General features: G+C 30.9%; 1 protein-coding gene across 4 annotated transcripts in view; it reads right to left on the bottom strand.

The window, feature by feature from the left end:
• Nucleotides 1-15,754: 15,754 nt before the first annotated feature.
• The window catches only part of LOC139513387 (secretin receptor-like), a 47,662-nt gene continuing 41,986 nt past the window's right edge, over nucleotides 15,755-21,430 (bottom strand). For all 4 annotated transcript variants that reach the window (XM_071301806.1, XM_071301805.1, XM_071301807.1 and 1 more), the window contains exons 12-14: nucleotides 19,744-19,882; nucleotides 18,996-19,037; nucleotides 15,755-16,389 (exon numbers count right to left, since the gene is read on the bottom strand). In XM_071301806.1, the coding sequence (XP_071157907.1) occupies nucleotides 16,084-16,389; nucleotides 18,996-19,037; nucleotides 19,744-19,882 (487 nt within the window). In that variant the 3' untranslated portion in view covers nucleotides 15,755-16,083. The remainder of the gene's footprint in view (nucleotides 16,390-18,995; nucleotides 19,038-19,743; nucleotides 19,883-21,430) is intronic.

Here is a 21,430-nt window from a genome sequence, read left to right on the forward strand (position 1 = left end):
TCAAACACATCAAACTAATGGATAACTACTGTAATATTCCTGACTAGGTAAAGGCATATTCTTATATACAAAATGGTGGATTAAACCTGGTTTTATAGCTAGCTAAACATCTCACTTGTATGACATTGACAACCATGTGTGAAACAAACATCTGGGTGTGGGAATTTTCCGCTGCATTGAAGACCTGTTGGTGACCTTGTGCTGATGTCTGATCTTCTATGGTCGGGTTGTTGTCTTTTTGACACATTCGCCATTTCCATTCACAATTTTATATACATAATAAAGAAGCACAAAAAGGCATATTGACAAAGCACATTAGTAGAAATGAGAGACAGACAAACATAAATTTAGAATTGCACAATAGCATATTGATGGGATGTATAAGTACAGTGCCATGTCATAGATTACCTTAGCTGTATTTGGCATAACTTTTAGGAATGTTGGTCCTTAATGCTCTTCAATTTTCGTTCTTTATTGAGCCTTTTTAACTTTTTTGGATTCGAGCGTCACTGAAAAGTCTTTTGTAGACGAAACACGCGTCTGGCGTATATACAAAATTTAGTCCTGGTATCTATGATGAGTTTATTCATATGTATGAAAGAAACACAAAAAGGCATATAGACAAAGCACATTAGCAAAAATGAAAGACAAGAGTGCAACATTTGAATTTGTAATTTGAAGTCTGTGTATAAGTCATTAAATTTTTAGTGGTATTGATAGGAGTCTCTTGATAATTTTAGAAATGTGAACCCAATTTCCTAACAGAAAGAACAAATTTCCCACTGTGAAGAATGTATCTATCCTTCTTTAAACATTATCTTATTACTAAACAATATACTAATAATAAAATCAAATCTTATAAAGTAGGTAAAACAACAATGAAGAATGTATGGATATGCTTATTTTTTGTTCATACAGCGGTATGAATGACTAAAAGAGGGGCGAAAGATACCAGAGGGACAGTCAAACTCATAGATCGAAAATAAACTGACAATGCCATGGCTAAAAATGAAAAAGACAAACATAAATAATAGTTCACATGACACAACATAGAACATTAAAGACTAATCAACAAGAACCCCACCAAAAACTGGGGGTGATCTCAGGGAGGGTAAGCAGATCCTGCTCCACATGTAGCACCCGTTTTTTTGCTTATGTTTTTACAAACCCGGTAAATAGTCTAATTCGAGAGGTCATATACATGAACGGGAAGGGGACTGAGTTAAGATGTAAAGAACATATCCGATATCATAACGGTCAACCAACTGGTGATGTCTTCCGTAAAAATTACGAAGGATGATTTCAACTTTCCCATTTGGAACTCTTGTAAAAAAACCAATAAACCAAAACAACAAAAAACGTTCCATCTGGATAGAGTAATATAAATTTTGAAAGTGCCAACCCTCTCCTTAACCTTTGGCATTGGTTTAACAGTACAATAAAAGAACAAAGTATAAAAACGAGTTAACTAGAGCCTCTAGTGTTGCCCACCTTGGTATATGTGCATATTCCAAAAAGGACACTCTCCAACAATGTAGAAATGAAGAGAATTCATGGCAAAAATCTGTTTTGTTTATATTGTTTGCTAATTTTAAGCATGTTTATGTTCTCTCTATCTTCTATAGTTTTTTAAAGTGTATCTTTATCTATGACTAGTATAATTTTCTATCATGCATGGCAAAACACAAAAAAGAGAGGTTTAAATCGTTTTTAAAGGACACTAGTCTTCTGACTATTTCCTTCGTATTGTCTTCATTGTAAATTTTGTTTAGCTGGTAATTTTTGCCTTGCTTAGTTTCTATCTGTCATTTATCATGTTTCTAATTTTAAGATATACGAGAAAAACGCAAAACAATTGTCAAAAGCATCGTCTATATATCTTTATTTCTCAACAAACCAAATTACAATGATATAGAGATACAAACAATAATTACATAATGTATATGTACAGACATACAAAAATTATACGAAAGCAAGAGGGAGGTACATATCATATATTACGGTATACATATTAAACTGAATGATATCAAGTACATGAATTACCCAGGACAGTCTAAATGAATATTTATAAGTCTTATAAATTTGCACAAGTCGTTAAGATCAGAAAGATTTTTACTATTCATCAGTTCATTAAATTTCAATGAATTTGGTTGATTTCTATATCTTTTTCTCAAAAACTGTTTACGATCATCATTGAATACAGAACACATACACATATAATGCAATTCATCTCATATGTTGCCAGAATTACAAAGTAAGCATTTTCTATTTTATCTTGCAACACTTTGCCATCTACCAGTCTCAATAGGAAATCTATGATTTCCTGTTCTCAATCTACATAATGTAATAATATTTCTATCATCTAAATTTTTGAAATAATATTCAAATTCACAGTTTTCTTTATGTACATACGATAGTTTATAGCTTTTTGCGTTTCTTACAAGTTAGTGTGCCATTTCTGTTTAAATTGATCAAGAAGATTTTGTTTAACAATAGTATATAGCCATGTATCGTTTACAAAATATTGGGTATCCCACACAAATGATAAACCAGATTCATCAAGAAAGGATTTAACATGTTTCAACCAAGTAGTATCATTTTTATGTTTATACAATGAGTACTTGTATAGTATTTCAGGAAGTTTTTCTCACTTTCCAGACAATAATTTAGTCCAGTAGTTAATTATACTGAGTTTTATATCAATTTTTAAAGAATATCTGCTCAATTCTCCATATAACATGAAATTAGGTGTAGAATTTTTAACCTTAAGCAAAAGTTTGCAGAATTTCATATGAACTCTTTCTATAACCGAATTATTACCAAAACCCCAAACTTCATTCCTATAAATTAAAATAGGTTTAACAATCTTATCAAATAATTCAATTTTGACATTCAGTAGAAAGATTGTGCAATCTTCCTTTTTTGATAACGTCGTACATAGCATACATTGTTTATTTGCTTGTGCTTTTTTAGCCTTTAAAAAACTTCCTGTTCTACTGAATAAGACACCTAGATAAGTAAACCCATTAACAATTTCTAGTACAATATCGCTTTAATTAAACTTAATATCATTAGGTAGTCCAACTTTAGAGAAAATTACAATTTTACTTTTTTGTACATTCACTTTCCGTTTCCACAATTCACAGTATTCAGATAACGTATCCAGTTGCTTTTGTAAGTCAACTTGCGACTCTGATAACAAAACTGTATCGTCTGCATATTATGGCGCGGAATCAGGGTCAAAAATACTTCTTTGTGTATATACATAATTCGATTTACGTATATACAAAAATAATTACGTATTTACGTTAATCCAATTATGTATATGTTACAGTAAATAGGTGAAATTAGGAATCACATGTAATTACTAAAATTTAGGAATTACAGGTAATTCCCGATGCACTTAGTTAATACAAGTAATTCCTTAAACGGCCCAGTTATTACCAGTAATTACCAATTTTAAAATGAATTTTTACACCTATTTACTGACTGCTAAAACAATGTTGTATTATGGTTAAATGATCAAAAGTTATGGTAATACTATCTAGAAGATCAGTTAGTACTCTTAAAATTTTGAATGGTTGATTTGTATAAAAAAAATCTATTGAATAAATATGGACTTTCAAATATTTGGTTAAATCAGAGTAACTTTAGTTTTAATCCAAAATGGTTAAAGTTGACCATTATACAGATAATTTTTTACCAATTTCAGCAGACATGGAAATCAGAAATGGAAAATTCTCCCAAAGCATTATGTTTTAACTTTTTAAAGAAAACTTTGAATTTGAAGAATATTTAGACTTATTACCTTATAAAGATAAGATAAAGTTATGTCATTAGCTTCTAGATATAAAAAAATAGATATTTTTTTGTTGTTGTTAAATCATTAATAAAAATGATATAGTGAAATTATAATTCACTGTTAGCAGCCAATCTGGTTCTATTTTGTTAAATTAGCTGAGAAACAAGGTTGATGAGTTGTGCACTTGCGAGTGAATATTTGGACCTCATTGAATACCTTCAATTCAACTCCTAGCTGGAGATGGGTTATTGATGTATTAAGCTATTAAAATTGTAAGGGTTTTGCAGAACAAATAGTCTTCTTTTGCTGTTAATCGCAGGCTCAACAAAAATGAGGAAAAAATATTAAAATTTTCCTCTAGATACTATCTTTTGACTAGTACTGTAAGAAGCTTCTGTCAAAATTGGGTAAAAATACAGGATGGTTTATAAATTCTAATGTTTTAAAAACCGTAACTGCAGAGTGTATGTAATGTTAACTGGGGAAAAACTAGTTCTTTTATAAGTAATATACGAAAAAAAGATTTTTTTTTCAAACTTTACTTTTGGATATTATCTTATGATCATAAGCATTAAGCTTCTGTCCAAGTTTGGTAGAAATCCAGGATATTTGGAGAACATGATTTTAAAGTTTTAAACCACAGTGCATGATGGAGATTTTAGTTCAACAAAATTATGAAAATCAATTTTGAATTGATATCATTGTCTTGCATGCATATATTTACGGAGTTTCAAAACCTATAAAACAACCATTTTCCAGTTTCAATTCATAAAACACTAAAGAGTATGCACTTTTGATGTGTCTTATATTCCAACATCCCTAAGTAAGCTCACTTAAAATACCCTACCCTTTACTTTTTTATTTGGTATCTTGAACTATGTTTTGAATTTTAAAACAAAAACATCAAGTTAGTAAATAGCTGTAAAAATGACATTAAAAATCAGTGATTACCAGTAATCACTGAAACAACTAGTAAATACATGTAATTACTGAATTGGCTAGTAATTACAGGTATTTACTGAAATGTTTAGTAATTACATGTAATTCCTAATTTCACCTATTTACTGTAACATATATACAGAAATAATTCCGTATACACAGAAATAGAATTACGTATATACAAAATTAATTCCGTATACACAGAAATCGAATTACGTATATACAGAAATAATTCCGTATATACAGAAATATTTATGTAAAGACAGAAAGATAGTATTTCTGTATATACGGAATTCGATTTACGTATATACGTAAATCGAATTCTGTATATACAGAAATAATTACGTATATACGTTAATCGAATTCTGTATATACGTAAATCAAATTCTGTATATACGTAAATTGAATTTTGTATATACGTAAATCGAATTTCGTATATACATAATTATTTCTGTATATACATAATTATTTACGTATATACATAATTATTTCTGTATATACGGAATTCGATTTATGTATATACAGAATTCGATTTACGTATATACGTAATTATTTATGTATATACAGAATTCGATTAACGTATATACGGAATTCGATTTACGTATATACATAAATTGAATTCCGTATATACAGAAATAATTATGTTTATACATAAATAAGTATTTTTGACCCTGATTCCGCGCCATAGCATATAATATGATAAAAAGTTTAAGATAACAATCGGCTTCGGTGGTCGGGTTGTTGTCGCTTTGACACATTCCCCATTTCCTTTCTCAATTTCATTTTTATAGTTCAGTTTCTAATTCATCTGATAGAGTTTTCAATTCATCTATGTTCTTTTCTATTAGAAAATCTTCTCAACCAAAGGGCAATAACTCTAATAAGGAGTCAATTGACGATTTTGACTATGTTGACCAATTTAGCAGGCCAAAATGCAGAAAATGTTAATTTGTTATTTAAGGATAATTACTAGTACTATAATAAGTCTCACCTGGTAGTTTAGACATGTATAGACAATTGGTATAGCTCCACAATCTGAACATTTTTGCCTTTGTCAGATTTTATTTCTTTATAATGGTTTTCAGAATAATAATGATAGACAAAGCTTGCATTTTACACCCTATGTTTTATGATGCGTCTTGGTTGTCAGACGAGGTCATCGGACACAATTCTTTTTTAAACTAGATTCCCAAATAATGATAGTCGCCAAGTGTGATTAAATTACGAAAAGTACTTTCAGAGGAGAAGATGTTTTGTTAGAGATTACAAAAAATTACGAAAAATGGTTAAAATGACTTGAAATTAAAGAAATCACTGGAACCTCCAAGCTTGTTAAATTTATGTACATATACTCATTGAGTAGTCAGACTTATAAAAAGAACCCAAAGCGCAAGACTTGTGCGATGATTCAAAATGGCTGCCGATGCATTTCCCTTTTCTTCTTAATTACATACATTCATATGTTACCTATATATGATGTTGCCACCAAGAAACGCATATTCCAATTGGACATAATTCTGATCCAATTGATTGATAGGGATGTCTCCTTTTAATCAATAAACAAAAGATGCCGCTACGGTAATTTTCTTTCTATTAGGGTTTTGGCCTCCGGTTCGACGGCATAATAAACGTATTACTAGGAAAAGTAATAGTATACAAACAAGCAATCACACACACGTACACATACTTTATTTGCGCCCGAAATAAGCATAATAATAACTATTAAACACAATATAAAAAAAGATAAACAAAATATAATATTAGACAAGTTTCTATTTAATTGATTAATATCAGATGAAGTAGATAAAAATAAGTAATTTGTATTAATAATATATAATATGACGATTATATGTTCATGATGCTCCTTATATTGAGTGTTTCAATAGTCAAAGTATAATAGAAATGAGTTTATATTTTAAAACACACAAACATGTTAGATACATGCCCTCTGCCCATCAAATAAACTTACCATCGGGGTTATCGCAATGATGTAAAAACTTCACCGATGAATAAAAATCAAAATATATTTCATTTCAGAGTAAGTATAAACTTTGCAAGAGAAGGCCCATTGTTCCTAACTCTACTTCCATCCGATTAAGCATAACTATATTGATAAAACAAACTGAATAATCATACATGTCAAACCATTGCTTGAGAAAAAAAATCAACTCCTACGCAACCACTTGTTCAGATGTACATATTTGATCATATTTTACAAAGATTCTACCGAAAGAGATAATAGAATAAAATACTAAAATAATCCAATTATGGACCTTTGTGGGTTTTAAATTTCATACATGATTACAATGCTTTTTGTTATGACAATGCAATAATAATAAAATACAACACAATAGAACACTGAATAGTTATTGCATACACATGGAATAGAAAGTAAATATGGGAGACAATAAATCAATATGTAAGGATCATTCCCGTTGAACAGTATCTAATAATCTTTGAAGATATCGGTTTCACAAAAAAAAAAAAACCCGACTCATGGTGTTCTGAGGTTAATAAAAAGAAGCACAGACTGATTAAATATCAGGGTAGTTTTCTCCTATGTACACGCAGCTTCCAATTACTAAATTTATATTAAAGATAACTTTTATATCGTATGCTGTCAAGAGGTAGATGATAAATCTTCCCAAAATGGCAACATGGCGTATCTTCCTGTTGTGGCAAATGACTAACGAATCGAAATGCCACTGATAACTTAAATTTGTCTTTCATGTCATCTACCTGACTTTTTCTGTGAATATAGTAACAGCAACCTCCTGATAACAACCAACAAGGGAAGCAGCAGAAAATCATCCATTTTGACAGGAAACACTTTACCGGTTTGGACCAATTCAAAATGAATACGCTTAAATTCTTGATAGAATCTTCTCCGTAATTACGGTCGTCATTTCGGGTATGCCACCATTGTCTGATAAAAGGAGTGGCTTCTTCACACACATCAGCGTACCAAGACTCTAACCCTTGGCTAAAGTCAAGCTGCAGACACAATTTTTTGCCTTTTTCAAAATCTTCTCTTGCTTGTTGTAGTCTTGACACTAACTGGTCACGAATTTCTTCACTTGATGTATTCACTAGAACGGCAAATTCATCTTTCCACCATTCCCTGTTGAAATGTTTATCACTAACCTTAATTACTCTTTCATGCTTGATTTTGGTTCGAAATAGCAATAGTTTGTTTTGAATATCATGTGCAGTATGATTGAAATCATCTAAACTATTTACATCAAACATTGCTAATGCATCATTCGCCAAACCACCAGTTATATCTATAATTTGTTCGCTGCTTTGTCCGCCGGTATAATACCCATTTTTGAACACTTCATGTAATAATCCGGGCTGTTCTTGGAAATGGTTCCATAGCATCATAGTCATTGCTGGGACATGATTGTTTCCCTTATGTCCGCACCAGTCTTCTGTTCCGTTGTATCCATATTTACAGCAGACTGTAAAAAAAAATTAATAATTAAACAAAACACTGAATTTGTATTTCACATTCGGAGATTTATCTAACTTTGTTTTTTTGAACGTGGTTATCATCGGGGTTGGTCCCATACTCTTTTGAAGTTTAAATTGTAATCGTGCTGTGGTGGTTTTTTTTTTATTTCTTAGTTCGTTTGAATACTTTTTCTCTTCTGTCACTAGTGGATTTACATTTTTAACCGGATTTTTGTGACAAAAATGTCGGTTATTGATTTGGGGATGTACGGCGGGCGGCAATCAAATGTTGTCCGTGCATTTACTCATAAACCGTTCAACCAAAGCTTTTAAAATTTTAATATGTTGTTACTGACAACTAAATGAAGGTCAAGTTCAATAATGGCGAGTTTGACTTTTACCGTTCAGGTGTTATGGTTCTTGAAAGGTTGAAAAATGGAGTTTCCAGTCGTGTCCGTGCATTAACTCAGGAACCGTTCAACCAAAGCTTTTAAAATTTTAATATGTTGTTACTGACAACTAAATGAAGGTCAAGTTCAATAATGGTGATTTTGACTTTTACCGTTCAGGAGTTATGGTTCTTGAAAGATTGAAAAATGGAGTTTCCAGTCGTGTCCGTGCATTTACGCATGAACTGTTCTACCAATGCTTCCCAAATTTTAATATGTTGTTACTGATGACAAAATGGAGGTCAAGTTCAATAATGATGATTTTGACTTTTACCGTTCAGGAGTTCTGGTTCTTGAAAGATTGAAAAATGGTGTTTCCAGTCGTGTCCGTGCATTTTCTCATGAACCATTCAACCAAAGCTTTTGAAATTTTTATATGTTGTTACTGATGACAAAATAGAGGTCAAGTTCAATAATGACGATTTTGACTTTTACCGTTCAGGAGTTATGGTTCTTGAAAGATCGTAAAATGGCGTTTCCATTCACGTTGTTGCATTTACTCATGAACCATTCAATCTAAGCTTTTCAAATTTTAATATGTTGATACTGATGACAAAATTGAGGTCAAATTTGATATTGACGATTTTCACTTTCAAATTCATCAGTAATGGTTGAATAAATGTTAATAAATCCGGTTTGCTGTCGTTGTGACAGCCTCTTGTTATTCCTACTTTTCTAACCTTTCATTATATGCTAATATGTTAACCTTTTCATGCTTATTTTATGTTATTATTTTTACCTTTTTATGCTTATTTTATTTTAACCTTTTATTCTATTTTTTTACATCTTTTTATGCTTAATTTATTTATGTTTATCGACAAAATTCATTTTATATATGGGGAATGTGTCAAAGCGACAACAACTCGACCATAGAGCAGACAATAGCAGAAGGCCACCAATGGGTCTTCAATGTAGCGAGGAACTCCCGCATCCGGAGGCGTCCTTCAATATATGTATACTAGTACATTGATAATGGACGTCAAACTAAACTCCGAATTATACACAAGAAACTAAAATTAAAAATCATACAAGACTAACAAAGGCCAGAGGCTACTGACTTGGGACAGGCGCAAAATTGCGGCGGGGTTAAACATGTTTATGAGATCTCAACCCTCCCCTATACCTCTAGCCAATGTAGAAAGGTAAACGCATAACAATACGCACACTAAAATTTAGTTCAAGAGAAGTCCGAGTCCGATGTCAGAAGATGTAACAAAAGAAAAAAGATAAAATGACAATAATACATAAATAACAACAGACTACTAGCAGTTAACTGACATGCCAGCTCTAGACCTCAATTAAACTGATTGAAAGATTATGTCTTCATCATATGAATATCAGGCGCAATCTCTCCCGTTAGGGGTTTAGTATCATACTATCATAAAATATATGAGAAGAAAATAACCCATGTCATGCCAACTGTTTTTTTTTTAAATAATTGTGTTTAGTTCCGATGCAAAGACCCTATAAGTGAATCAATATTAAAGCCAAAATATGCAATCTTTAATGACCTGACAACAATATCGTAACTATATCCCTTCTTAATAAGTCTGTTAAAAGGTTTTGTAAGCTTTTGAGCTGAATACTGACATGTTTGTGCTTTGTAAAGATGTAAAGAATATCGGTCTCACTAATTAGCGACAACAAGAATTTTAGCGACAACAAGCGTCAACACGCGACAAGAAGCGACAACAAGAATTATTTTAGCGACAACAAGCGACAAGAAACTATTTAGCGACAAGAAAACATTTTTTTTAATTAAAATTAATTATTGCAATAAATATTAAAAGAATATGCAAAAGAAAATAATTTTAGCGACAAGAAAGTTAAAATTGATAGAAAAAAATGAAACATTATTTACATAATATTCTATCATTTATTATGAATAACAGCCAGTATTACTTTTAATTATTGTATTATGAGATTACTTTTCCTTGTGTTTTAGAACATATTATTTATTTTATAATAAAACATTTTAATTAGACATATCTGCATATATTTAAAAAAAAACCATTAAATACAAATTTCTTTATATCTAATAAAAAAAAATGTTTTCTTGTCGCTAAATAGTTTCTTGTCGCTTGTTGTCGCTAAAATAATTCTTGTTGTCGCTTCTTGTCGCTTGTTGACGCTTGTTTTCGCTTCTTGACGCTTGTTGTCGCTAATTAGTGAGACTCAAGAATATTACCATAAAAGATTGGATGTGAAGTACCTGAAGTATACGATGTCTGCATGTGGAGTTATATTTACGAATTATTTCCTTATACCGATGATAAAATTTAGTAAATATTTTGACTAGTTTGTGCTATTGAAAACCCTGGTGTAATAATTTTTCAGTAATACATAAATTTCTCTCGCTAAAATCTAAAACGTTGTTACATACACGAGCAAATCGTACAAGTTGAGATAAATAAACACCATAAGACGGTGACAAGGGAACGTCACCATTTAAAAATGGATAATTAACCATAGGAAATCAAAAATCATCTCTTTTATCATAAATTATTGTATTAAGCTTCCCGTTAATTATATAGATATCAAGATCGAGGAAAGGGCAGTGGTCATTGATAGTATTAGCTTTATTTTTGAGTAAGTTCAACAGGATAGATTTCTTTAGTATACATATTGAAGTCGTCATTATTGAGAGCCAATATATCATCCAAATATCTTAAAGTATTGTTAAATTTGTATCAAATGTTATTTCGATGGGTCTTTGCTAATTAGACTTTAAAAGTAATAATATCGCGTTAACATGATACATACATGCGAAGTACAAATTTTGCATAATTTTAATTTATAATTTAAAGAATGTGAATCTGTTATTGAGCTTTCAGTTAAAATTATATAAAAAGAATTTCAAAGTGAAAAGCAATTGTATAAAATCAGAAAAATATTCAATTTCTAAAATTATTCTACTTGGACAATAATTTTGGTTGTTTTCTGTAAAATTAGTGTTATATTCATCGGACTGCTTCCCTTACTCCGATAAAATAAATAATCCCGAGTTACATAGGTATTTGTAAATATACACACCAGTGCTGTTTATATTTCAGACCTCTTAAGATAATTATTTGACGAAATATAATATAATGATATAAGCTTACCAATGAATAATTTTGTAAATGCTTTCTGGTCCTCTTCTGTAACTATTGGGACATAACTTTGAGTACTTATAGTATCAAAATATGTCTATGCTATAAATGGCCTTCATGTTGTTTTTATATGGAGATTTAAATCTTGTTCGTATTTTATCAGTTAGTATTTTGAAATTTTCATTTCGTCTTTCATATGTTATCATTTCGAAATTTTCGCTCTATTCGAACATAAGATAAGAAATAATCTAGGCTACTACTGATAAATTCATTACATATTTATTGTTTTAATCAATTAATATAAAATTTCTCTGAATAGGTTAGAAATGTGCAATTAGCATACATTTGAAATTAATAATTTAAATCAAATACTGTAGCTACATTCAAATAATCTTTTACTGTTTTAGCTTAAAAATAAACAAAGAACCTCTATTGAAAACAAAGTGTGCCATTATTAAGGATAATTAATCATAATTACAACTAAAATTGAAATAATGATTTTTTTTGTTTTACAACGATGAAAATTAATCTTGAAAATCAAGAAAACATCAATTTTTGAATGATTTTAAAAAATAGGCTTACCCAATCCACAAATACACAATTTCAAGCAAATATATAGAAATATATACAAATAAAAGCCTTTTTATGAGTAAGAAACAAGGAAATCTTTTGCAAAGACGACATTTTTCCCTTTCATGTCAAGCTTTTAAAATTTGTATTATATTTGACATAATACATTCAATGAATAAACTGTACCATTTTAAGCGTCACACGTCTGGTGCTAAATACACTGTAATGCAAAAGATCGTAAAATGAACGAACAAATCCTGATTCGCGGACGCTAAAAACGAAAATCTTTTCGTTCACGATTTCATTTTCATTTCATTTCATCGTGACCCTCCTGTTACTACCAAACCTTACAACTTTTAGAAGTAACACATATTTCATGCACATTTAAAACGGTAACAATTCAAACAACTGAATCAGTTTTAAAACATTCATAACACATTTCCATTTATCTCTTTGCATGAATGACCAATTTCCCCTTTATATATAAAAATAAGGAGAAACAATATGATTACCAATTATGTCCGCCAAAGATCAAATGAAGTGGATGTAAGCAATTATAGGTAACTGTATAGCCTTCAGCAATGATTAAGGTGGTATGGGTGTCTTCCTCCATCTTGGATTGTAAAAAACAGAGAATCAAAGGTCCAGATTTTCCATCAAGTTAGCAAAATTTGATGCAGGAATGCAGATGTTTAATGTACATTTTCATTTAAAAGTACCAATTTATAAGAATATAACTTCTAAATATTGATATTTTTGCAAATGTTAATTATTTTTGGTTGTTTTTATCTTTTTTTAAAATTAGCATTTTAAGGGGAGGTAACTCTAAAAAAGTGCATTTTCTGAAGGATTCTGTATGGAATTTTCCTATTTTGTATTTTAGCCGGAAAAAACGTACGGTGACCCTATCTTTTCTTTTGATATTCTCAAAGCAGTGTCTGAAAGCTATCTTTTCCTGAAGTATTTAACAATTCTATCATTTTGTTTAGTTTCTAATCACAAAATAGTGTTTTTTCCTGTATAATCCATACAAAATGTGTCATTTTGTCCCGTCCTATAGCTTGAGAAAATGCGCGGTGACCTATCATTTTTATTATATTTTTCAACATGTATCAATAGATACAACGTTTTGGCAAAGAATGAACAAATTCTATCATTTTTATTTTAGACTCCCATACCACCTTAAAACACATTTCAGAAAAAAAGAGGTCTTCTTTTTAACAATACATTTAACGAAAAACAAATATTACCAACTACATCCACTGAAGTAAAGGTTCTTGACAGGTACATATATATTGTGATAGGGTTGAGCATGTTTGAAAGTGCCAACCCTCTCCTTAACCTTGGACATTGGTAACCAGTTAAATAGAGGCTCTAAAGAGCCTGTGTTCTTCATCTTGGTATATGTGCATATTCCAAAAAGAACCCTCTTCAAAATTGTAGCCAAGAATAGAATTCATGGCAAAAAGCTTTTACTAAACCATTTCGGCAAAATTTTATTTGTTAGTAGATCTTCACCTACTGATAATTTTTTAGATTTACCATCACTAATTGTTAACAGTGAAATGTAAAATAATTATAATTTTCTATCATACATGGCAAAACGCAAAAACGAGGTTTAAATTGTCTTTAAAGGGCAATAAATCCAATAAGGAGTCTTCTGATTATTTTCTTCATATTGTCTTCATTGTAAATTTTGCTTTGTTGGTCAGTTTTGTCTTGCTAGGTTTTTATCTGTCTTTTATAATTTTAAGATATAAGAGAAAAACGCAAAACAATTTTCAAAATCATCACCAAAGGGCAATAACTCTAATGAGGAGTCAATTGACGAATTTGACTATGTTGAACAATTTAGCGGACCAAAACGAAGAAAAGGTTAATTTGTTATTTAAGGGTAATTACTACTACTATAATAAGTCATCTGGCAGTTTAGACATGTATAGAAAATTGACTTAGCTCAACAATCTGAACCGGTTTTGCTCTTGCCAGATTTTCTCTCTTTATAATGGTTTTCAGATTATTAGACAAAATTTGCATTGTTCTATGTTTGACATACATGACATCTTAGTTGTCAGGCGGTGTCATCGGACACATTTCTTTTTAAACTTGATTCCCCAATGATGATTGTCGCCAGAGTGATTAAATTACGCAAAGTAGTTTCAGAGGAGAAGATTGTTTTGTTAAAGATTACAAAAAAGTACGAAAAATGGTTAAAATGACTTGAAAACTAAAGAAATCACCGGAACCTCCAAGCTTGTTTAAGTTATTTACATACTCTAATTGAGTATACAGATTTGTTAAAGACGACTGCAGAACCCAAGGCTCTAGACTTGTGCGTTGATTCAAAATGCCTGCTGATGAATTTCCCTTTTCTTTTTAATGATACATATGGGTTGCCATCTAGGAATGCATGTGTAAAGTACGATAACTTCCTCGACGGATAAACATACTGTCAATTTACAAGCTTTCGATACAATACAATAGACAACTTCAGAGTTCGATGCATTTCCGTCAAAAACTCTGGTTTAAGTGAACATCATTCGTGCGTTTAGGGGCATCGTCACTTCCGTTCCAATGTTGAGTGAGTGGTTGGAAAACTTTTATATTATATTGCACACATTATTCGGAAAATTAAATTCTCATAATTGTCTTTCGCCACTGCTGTCATTAGAGAATTGTGATTAAGTACCTACGGAACAAATATTATTTCTAGTTTATCCTGCACAATGACGATCACTTATTATAGACGCCTGATGAACGTTAATAGTGCAGGGATACCGGCGATCCCCTCTATCTGATAAATGACGTCATAAAGGCGCGCATAATTTACGAGTTTTTTCCGCTGACGGATGAACTCGAAAGTGGTCTATACAATGACATTTGTACTATAAAATTGAAAGATGTGTTACATATTTGTTTATCGTTCATTTTTTGTACATAAAGGATGCCGTTAGTTTTCTCGTTTAAATTGTTTTTCATTTATCATTTCGGGGCCTTTTATAGCGTACTATGCGGAATATGCTTTGCACATTGTTGAAGGCCGTACGGTGACCTATAATTGTTATGATATCTGTATCATTTGGTCTATTGTGGAGAGTTGTCATATTGGCAATCATACCACATTTTCCTTTTTATATTAACTGGAATCAACACTGAAAAGTTTGAATGGTTGCCTTTCAAAATTTATTGATCATTAAAAAGTGAGTGTACCTTATAGAAGTGAAGCTCCCATATATGTACGCATCTTAAACCAGGTTCCGTAGAACAGTTATACGATATCACATCGCCTATATAGTAGAATATTCTACGAATCATTTCATATTCTCATCAACCACATGAATATAACGCTAACATAAAACATTACAGCATGCTTATTCTGAGAACGCATGGACGGATTTTGAGTTACTGCCAATATTTCACATCACAAACATAAGTCTTCAACATTATGACTGATAACAATGACATTTTATTTACATGTTTCTATCTTAACATAATGTTAGAACTTATGCACAAGTTATAACAATATAATATACCATAAACTGTATACTAGTAACCAATACATATATATTGCATCGTATTGTTTTGAAATGACCATTGTATATAAAAAATGTTTCAATTTTCATATTGCGATCCTTCAAACAATAGTTATTACATCTCTACGTTTCATTAGCGAAACAAGTGCCAATTTTTTTTTATTGGTGGCATTTGTGTAAGTACCACGAATAGCACAGTCAATTATAACACAATAATGTACTCCAAATTTCTTCAGGAACCAATGTCAGTCATTTGGTCTGTGATTTTCCACACAGTTATCTGACTGATAATCTATCATTGGTGAAGATTCATCCTGCCACTGAACGTGTCCATTTGTTTTGTGGTTTTCATTTGCATCATTTTGAATACGTGTCAGAGGCTTCAGTTCATGGTTTGATGTTTTTCGTTCCGTCTCTGAATTTGAACTTGACACTATAGACCCACGTCCACGTGATACGTATGAGGTGACTGTATCTCGATGGCTTCGAATTAACTCACCTCCATGTGATAATCTGAACCGCTTCCAGGTTTTTGCAATTTCTGTTTGAACCTAAAAGACAAAAACAAAGTCACCATCACATCAAAGAGTTTATTCATTCTGTACAATAATACTTGGTAAATGCATCAAACTATTAAGTTTTTTTAACAATTGGTTCTTTGCGATTCAGATTAAATTATATCTTAGACAATTTCACGGGATGTCAGGAATATGACAGTTCTTGTCCATTCGTTTTTGATGCGTTTTGTTATTTGATTTTGCCATGTGATTATGGACTTTTCCAATTGATCTTCCTCTAAGTTCAGTATTTTTGTGATTTTACTTTTTTTGACCGTTATTGAATAGCTAATTGAGAGAAGACCATTATATAAAATTTAATTTTTGTTAAGGAATATCCGTTTCACAGATAAAAGCGGATATGTTTTTAAAATCTTAACTAAAATCCCGAATGTAACCTACCAACTTAGACTTATGACCGGGTGTGTACTAACACAAGCAACCAAAAGGATACCAAATGTGGAGCAGGATCTGTTTACCCTTCCGGAGCTCATGAGAATACCGTCAGGTTTAGGTGGGTTCATGATGCTAAGTCTGTTTTTTTTGTTGTGTTTTGTGTACTTTATGTTTGTCTGTACGTCATTTTTTTAATCATATCGTTTAAACTTTTCAGTTATTTTAGACTTATGTTAAAGTTTGAATGTCCATCAGAGATTATTTGCCTCTATTTGATGACAGTGATGCACTTCTCATTATGACATCAGAGAATGAGAAAATTACGTTTTGAACGGATAATTGATTTTGATTACTGTCCCCTGGCTAAGTAAATTGTAACTTGATTTATTCAGTACACAAAATATATAAAAAAAATACGCCTAAAGATTGTATGACAACACTAAAAAGAATATTAAGGTGGTATTGGTGTCTTTCATCATCCTGGATTGTAAAAAATAGAGAGTCTATGGTCTAGATTTTAAAATAAGTTAGCAAAATTTAATGCAGTAATGCAGATAACAGATGTGAATTTGCATTTAAAGGAACAAATTTATAAGATTATAGCTTATAAATATTAAAAAAAATTATAAATGTAGATTATTTTTTTCTTGATTTTTAATGTTTTGAAATTGGCATTTTAATGGAAGGTAACTCTGAAATAGTGCATTTTCTGATGGAATCTACATGAAATTTTGCTATTTTGTATTTTAGCTGGAAAAAACACACGGTGACCCTATCTTTTCTTTTGACATTCTCAAAGCATTTTCCAATAGCTATCTTCTCGTATTTTATTTTACAGGCCTATCATTTAGTTTAGCTTCTAATCAAGTATGATGTTTTTTACTGTATAATCCAACCAAAATGTGCCATTTGGTCACAACCTGTAGCTTGATAAAATGCGCGGTGACCTATCATTTTTTATTTTATTTTTGAACATATATCAATACATACTACGTTTTGACAAAGTATGATTAAGTTTTAATTTAGACTCCCATACCACATTAAATAATAAAAATGCAAAACTATATAAAAAAAAAAAGAAACCGCATGTAGTTTTTCCATATTTGACAAAGAGTGAACGGGAAAACATGTAAGATCATGGCAGATAGATTGGATTTTAAACACCTAAATAAAGGCAACAGTAGTATACCGCTGTTCAAGGTTTATAAATCGATAGAAAAAAAAACAAATCCGGGTTAGAAACTAAAACTGAGGGAAACGCATTAAATATAAGAGAACTACGACACAACAGAGACACAACACCGAAACGTAACACACACAGTCATTGGTGATACAGATATTTAAGCTGTCCAGCATACACATAACTAATTCATAGTTCATCTTTATCAGTTGCCAAATATTACATTGAAACATTATGTATCATAAGAAAGCCTAATCGACATTGAAACTGGTTATCGAAAAAAGATATTTCGTTCTGTAAACTTTAGAGTTATATGAATACAGCAACACCAAAAGATAGTAAAATATAAACGCCTTCAAGGAAAATATCAAACCGCATGGTATACTTAAAAAAGTGTAAAAAGAAATAAGAAGATGTTGTATGAGTGCCAATGAGACAACTTTCCGTCCAAATCGCAATGTGTAAAAAGTAAACAATTTTGGGTCACAGTTAACCCTCAACAATGAGCCTTGTCCAAAAAATAACAATTAAATCAGAAAAACCAACGGTCTAATCTATATAAAAAAACACGAAACGAGTAACACTTACGAACCACATCAACAAACGCTAACCACTGAACAACAGCTAGGCCATATACATTGGTCTGCTTGAAAAAAAACACCCACCCAAACGACCACAAGGGAAAAACTATGCTGTCCACTCATCATAGTTCTGTATGCTAACATTCACCTGTAGATCCTTTATTTTAGATGCTAGTTATTTCAGTTTTAATTATCCTTGATTCCTGGAATTAACTTTCAAATACGCTTGTTAGTAAATCGTACCATTCCTCGTGTATTTTTACATCCCTACATATGTATACTTTATCATCTACATCTGGTAGAATACAAATGACTCTTCTCGATGGCCTCATCTGCTGCCAATGTAGGCAATTAGGACAAGCAAGCTTTAGTGTTTTTATTACGTATTATCCTTTAAACAATATATATGTATATTAAAATATCCTAAAGAAATCAAAACTTACATCTCCATTGAGGAAACAAAATAATAACGCTACAACAAAACCCTGAAATAAATAAATAAATTAATCATTGGTATGTATAACACCAATAACTAGTAAAACATTATAAACTCTATGTGTTTATTCTTTCCTCTTCAGAATTATGCACCTTTTTTATATTAATAGTTTTATCATAGTGTATGTTGTAAAATATTATAACAGCTTTTTTTCTTTGTAAAACTAGCACAAACTGTTTAATACGCCAATACATGAACTCATTATAGACACCAGGATTGCAATTTTATCTTTGCGCCAGACGCGCGTTTCGTTAGATAAGAATCACCACTGACGCTTGAATCGACCACTGTTAAAGGCCAAATGATGTACGAATTTGAAGAGCATAAAAGAGACCTAAAATGATAATCCCTAAAAGTTTCGCCAAATACAGCTAAGTTAATCTATTCCTGAGATGCTGAGGTAGAAAAGCTTTAGTATTTCAAAAATATAAAGTATTGTAAACATATTAACTTATACGATTAATTAATTTGGTGTTATTGTAATTGAGTTCTTATAACACGTGGTTGGTTCTATGCTTCGTCGTTTTTATAATTTCAGAAAGAAAGCATTTACTTATTAAATTGTCAAATATGGTGACGAGTGAGCAGGATAATATATAAGATCACAAATTAAAGGTTAAACACTCACAGTAATTAATGTTAAGCAAAGTTAAATTTTCCAGTATACAAATAATCAAAATATAATATCAACTTACTTGAATAGAATTAAAGAACATTTCAAAATATAACTTAACAAGTTCTGCTTCTTTGCTGACGTTATCTGGAAGTCCTATGAACACAATGTAATGTACTCCAAATAAAGGTATCAATACCATTGTTGATTTTGCTAGTCTCCTGAAAGATCAGAACTTAAGTTTGAACCAGTACATGATAGCAAGACATTTAAACCTTTGAAAACATCGTGCATCTAAAAGAAACCGGACCTTTTAAGGTACATCACCGCTTTACATGATTTACTGAACTGGATTCCTGTCAGAAAATTGTATTCTTGATATAGGCAGATCCAGTGTTAATACTAAGAAGGTGCAAACTATCTTGTCAAATATTCATAATTGTTCGGTTTTCGTTTTCTATTATAATGACAATAATTTATTATTAAAATGCTACATAAGTACACTAACACTGACGATAATACACAAGATAGAAGCATTTTTATAACTACTGATATAAGTTGTCACTAAATGTTATTGGAATACGCTTGCCTGAACTAATTTCAGAAGATATTTGGATGCATTGCCACACAATAACAGGCAAAACCTGTAAAATAAGGGATTGCACAAATCAAACCAACAGAGAAATAAGAAATAAATTTATTCTTTGCTGTATTCACGAAGACATCTATCAGTTTGAAGTGAAAGGCTACATTGAAATAAAATGCTGTTCAACATTTGTTTGTCATAAACTGCAAATAAACAAATTAGGAAAGATATGGTTCCCTGAGTGGACAACTGTTTCATATATCAAAAATGACAGACGAGACACAATACAACATAATTTCTAATTATTGGTGTTCAAATCAAAAGAAAACTCAAATTATTTTGATAGACAAATGCACTAAAATAACAGAATCAAATAACAACAAAACAAATTCATCTTATAATATTAAAGGTGATTGTTTTTGCTATAAACGATTAGCAATTTCCAACAGTTTAACGCTCACTGGATTGTTTTCAACAAGCAATGCTTTTTTCAATTTCTAAACCAAACTTTAATGAATAAACAAAGGCAACAGTAGTATACCGATGTTCAAAACTTATAAATCGATAGAAAAAAACCAAACAAATCCGGGTCACAAACCAAAACCGAGGGAAACGCATGAAATATAAGAGGAGGATGACGACACAATATATAATGGTAGTTTTCACTAAAATAAAAAAAAAATAAAAATAAAAAAAAACCTTTTAGAACAAAGATACGGAAAACGAATTTAACTTATCATATAAAAGGTTTATTTGCAAGCTTAATGTACCTGAAGTAGAAATCTCCTAAATAGATACCATATTTTGACTGTTTTATTTATTGTGTCTGTTTATTTAACGCATCAATGTAAAAATATCGGAAATTGATGAGACTGTCATTAAAGTGAGAGGGTTAGCGCTATAGAACCAGGTTTAATCCACCATTTTCTACATTTGAAAATGCCTGTACCAAGTCAGAAATATGACAGTTCTTGTCCATTCGTTTTTGATGCGTTTTGTTATTTGATTTTGCCATGTGATTATGGACTTTCCCAATTGATCTTCCACTAAGTTCAGTATTTTTGTGATTTTACTTTCTACTAAAATATATATATACATCAAATGAAAATATCAAATTATTAAGCATTGGATTATTCATTTATTCACTACCGCTTTTCATATGGCCTGCAAACATGCGCTATTT

This window comes from Mytilus edulis, chromosome 2, assembly GCF_963676685.1.
Source record: "Mytilus edulis chromosome 2, xbMytEdul2.2, whole genome shotgun sequence".
Taxonomy (NCBI): Eukaryota; Metazoa; Mollusca; class Bivalvia; order Mytilida; family Mytilidae; genus Mytilus; species Mytilus edulis.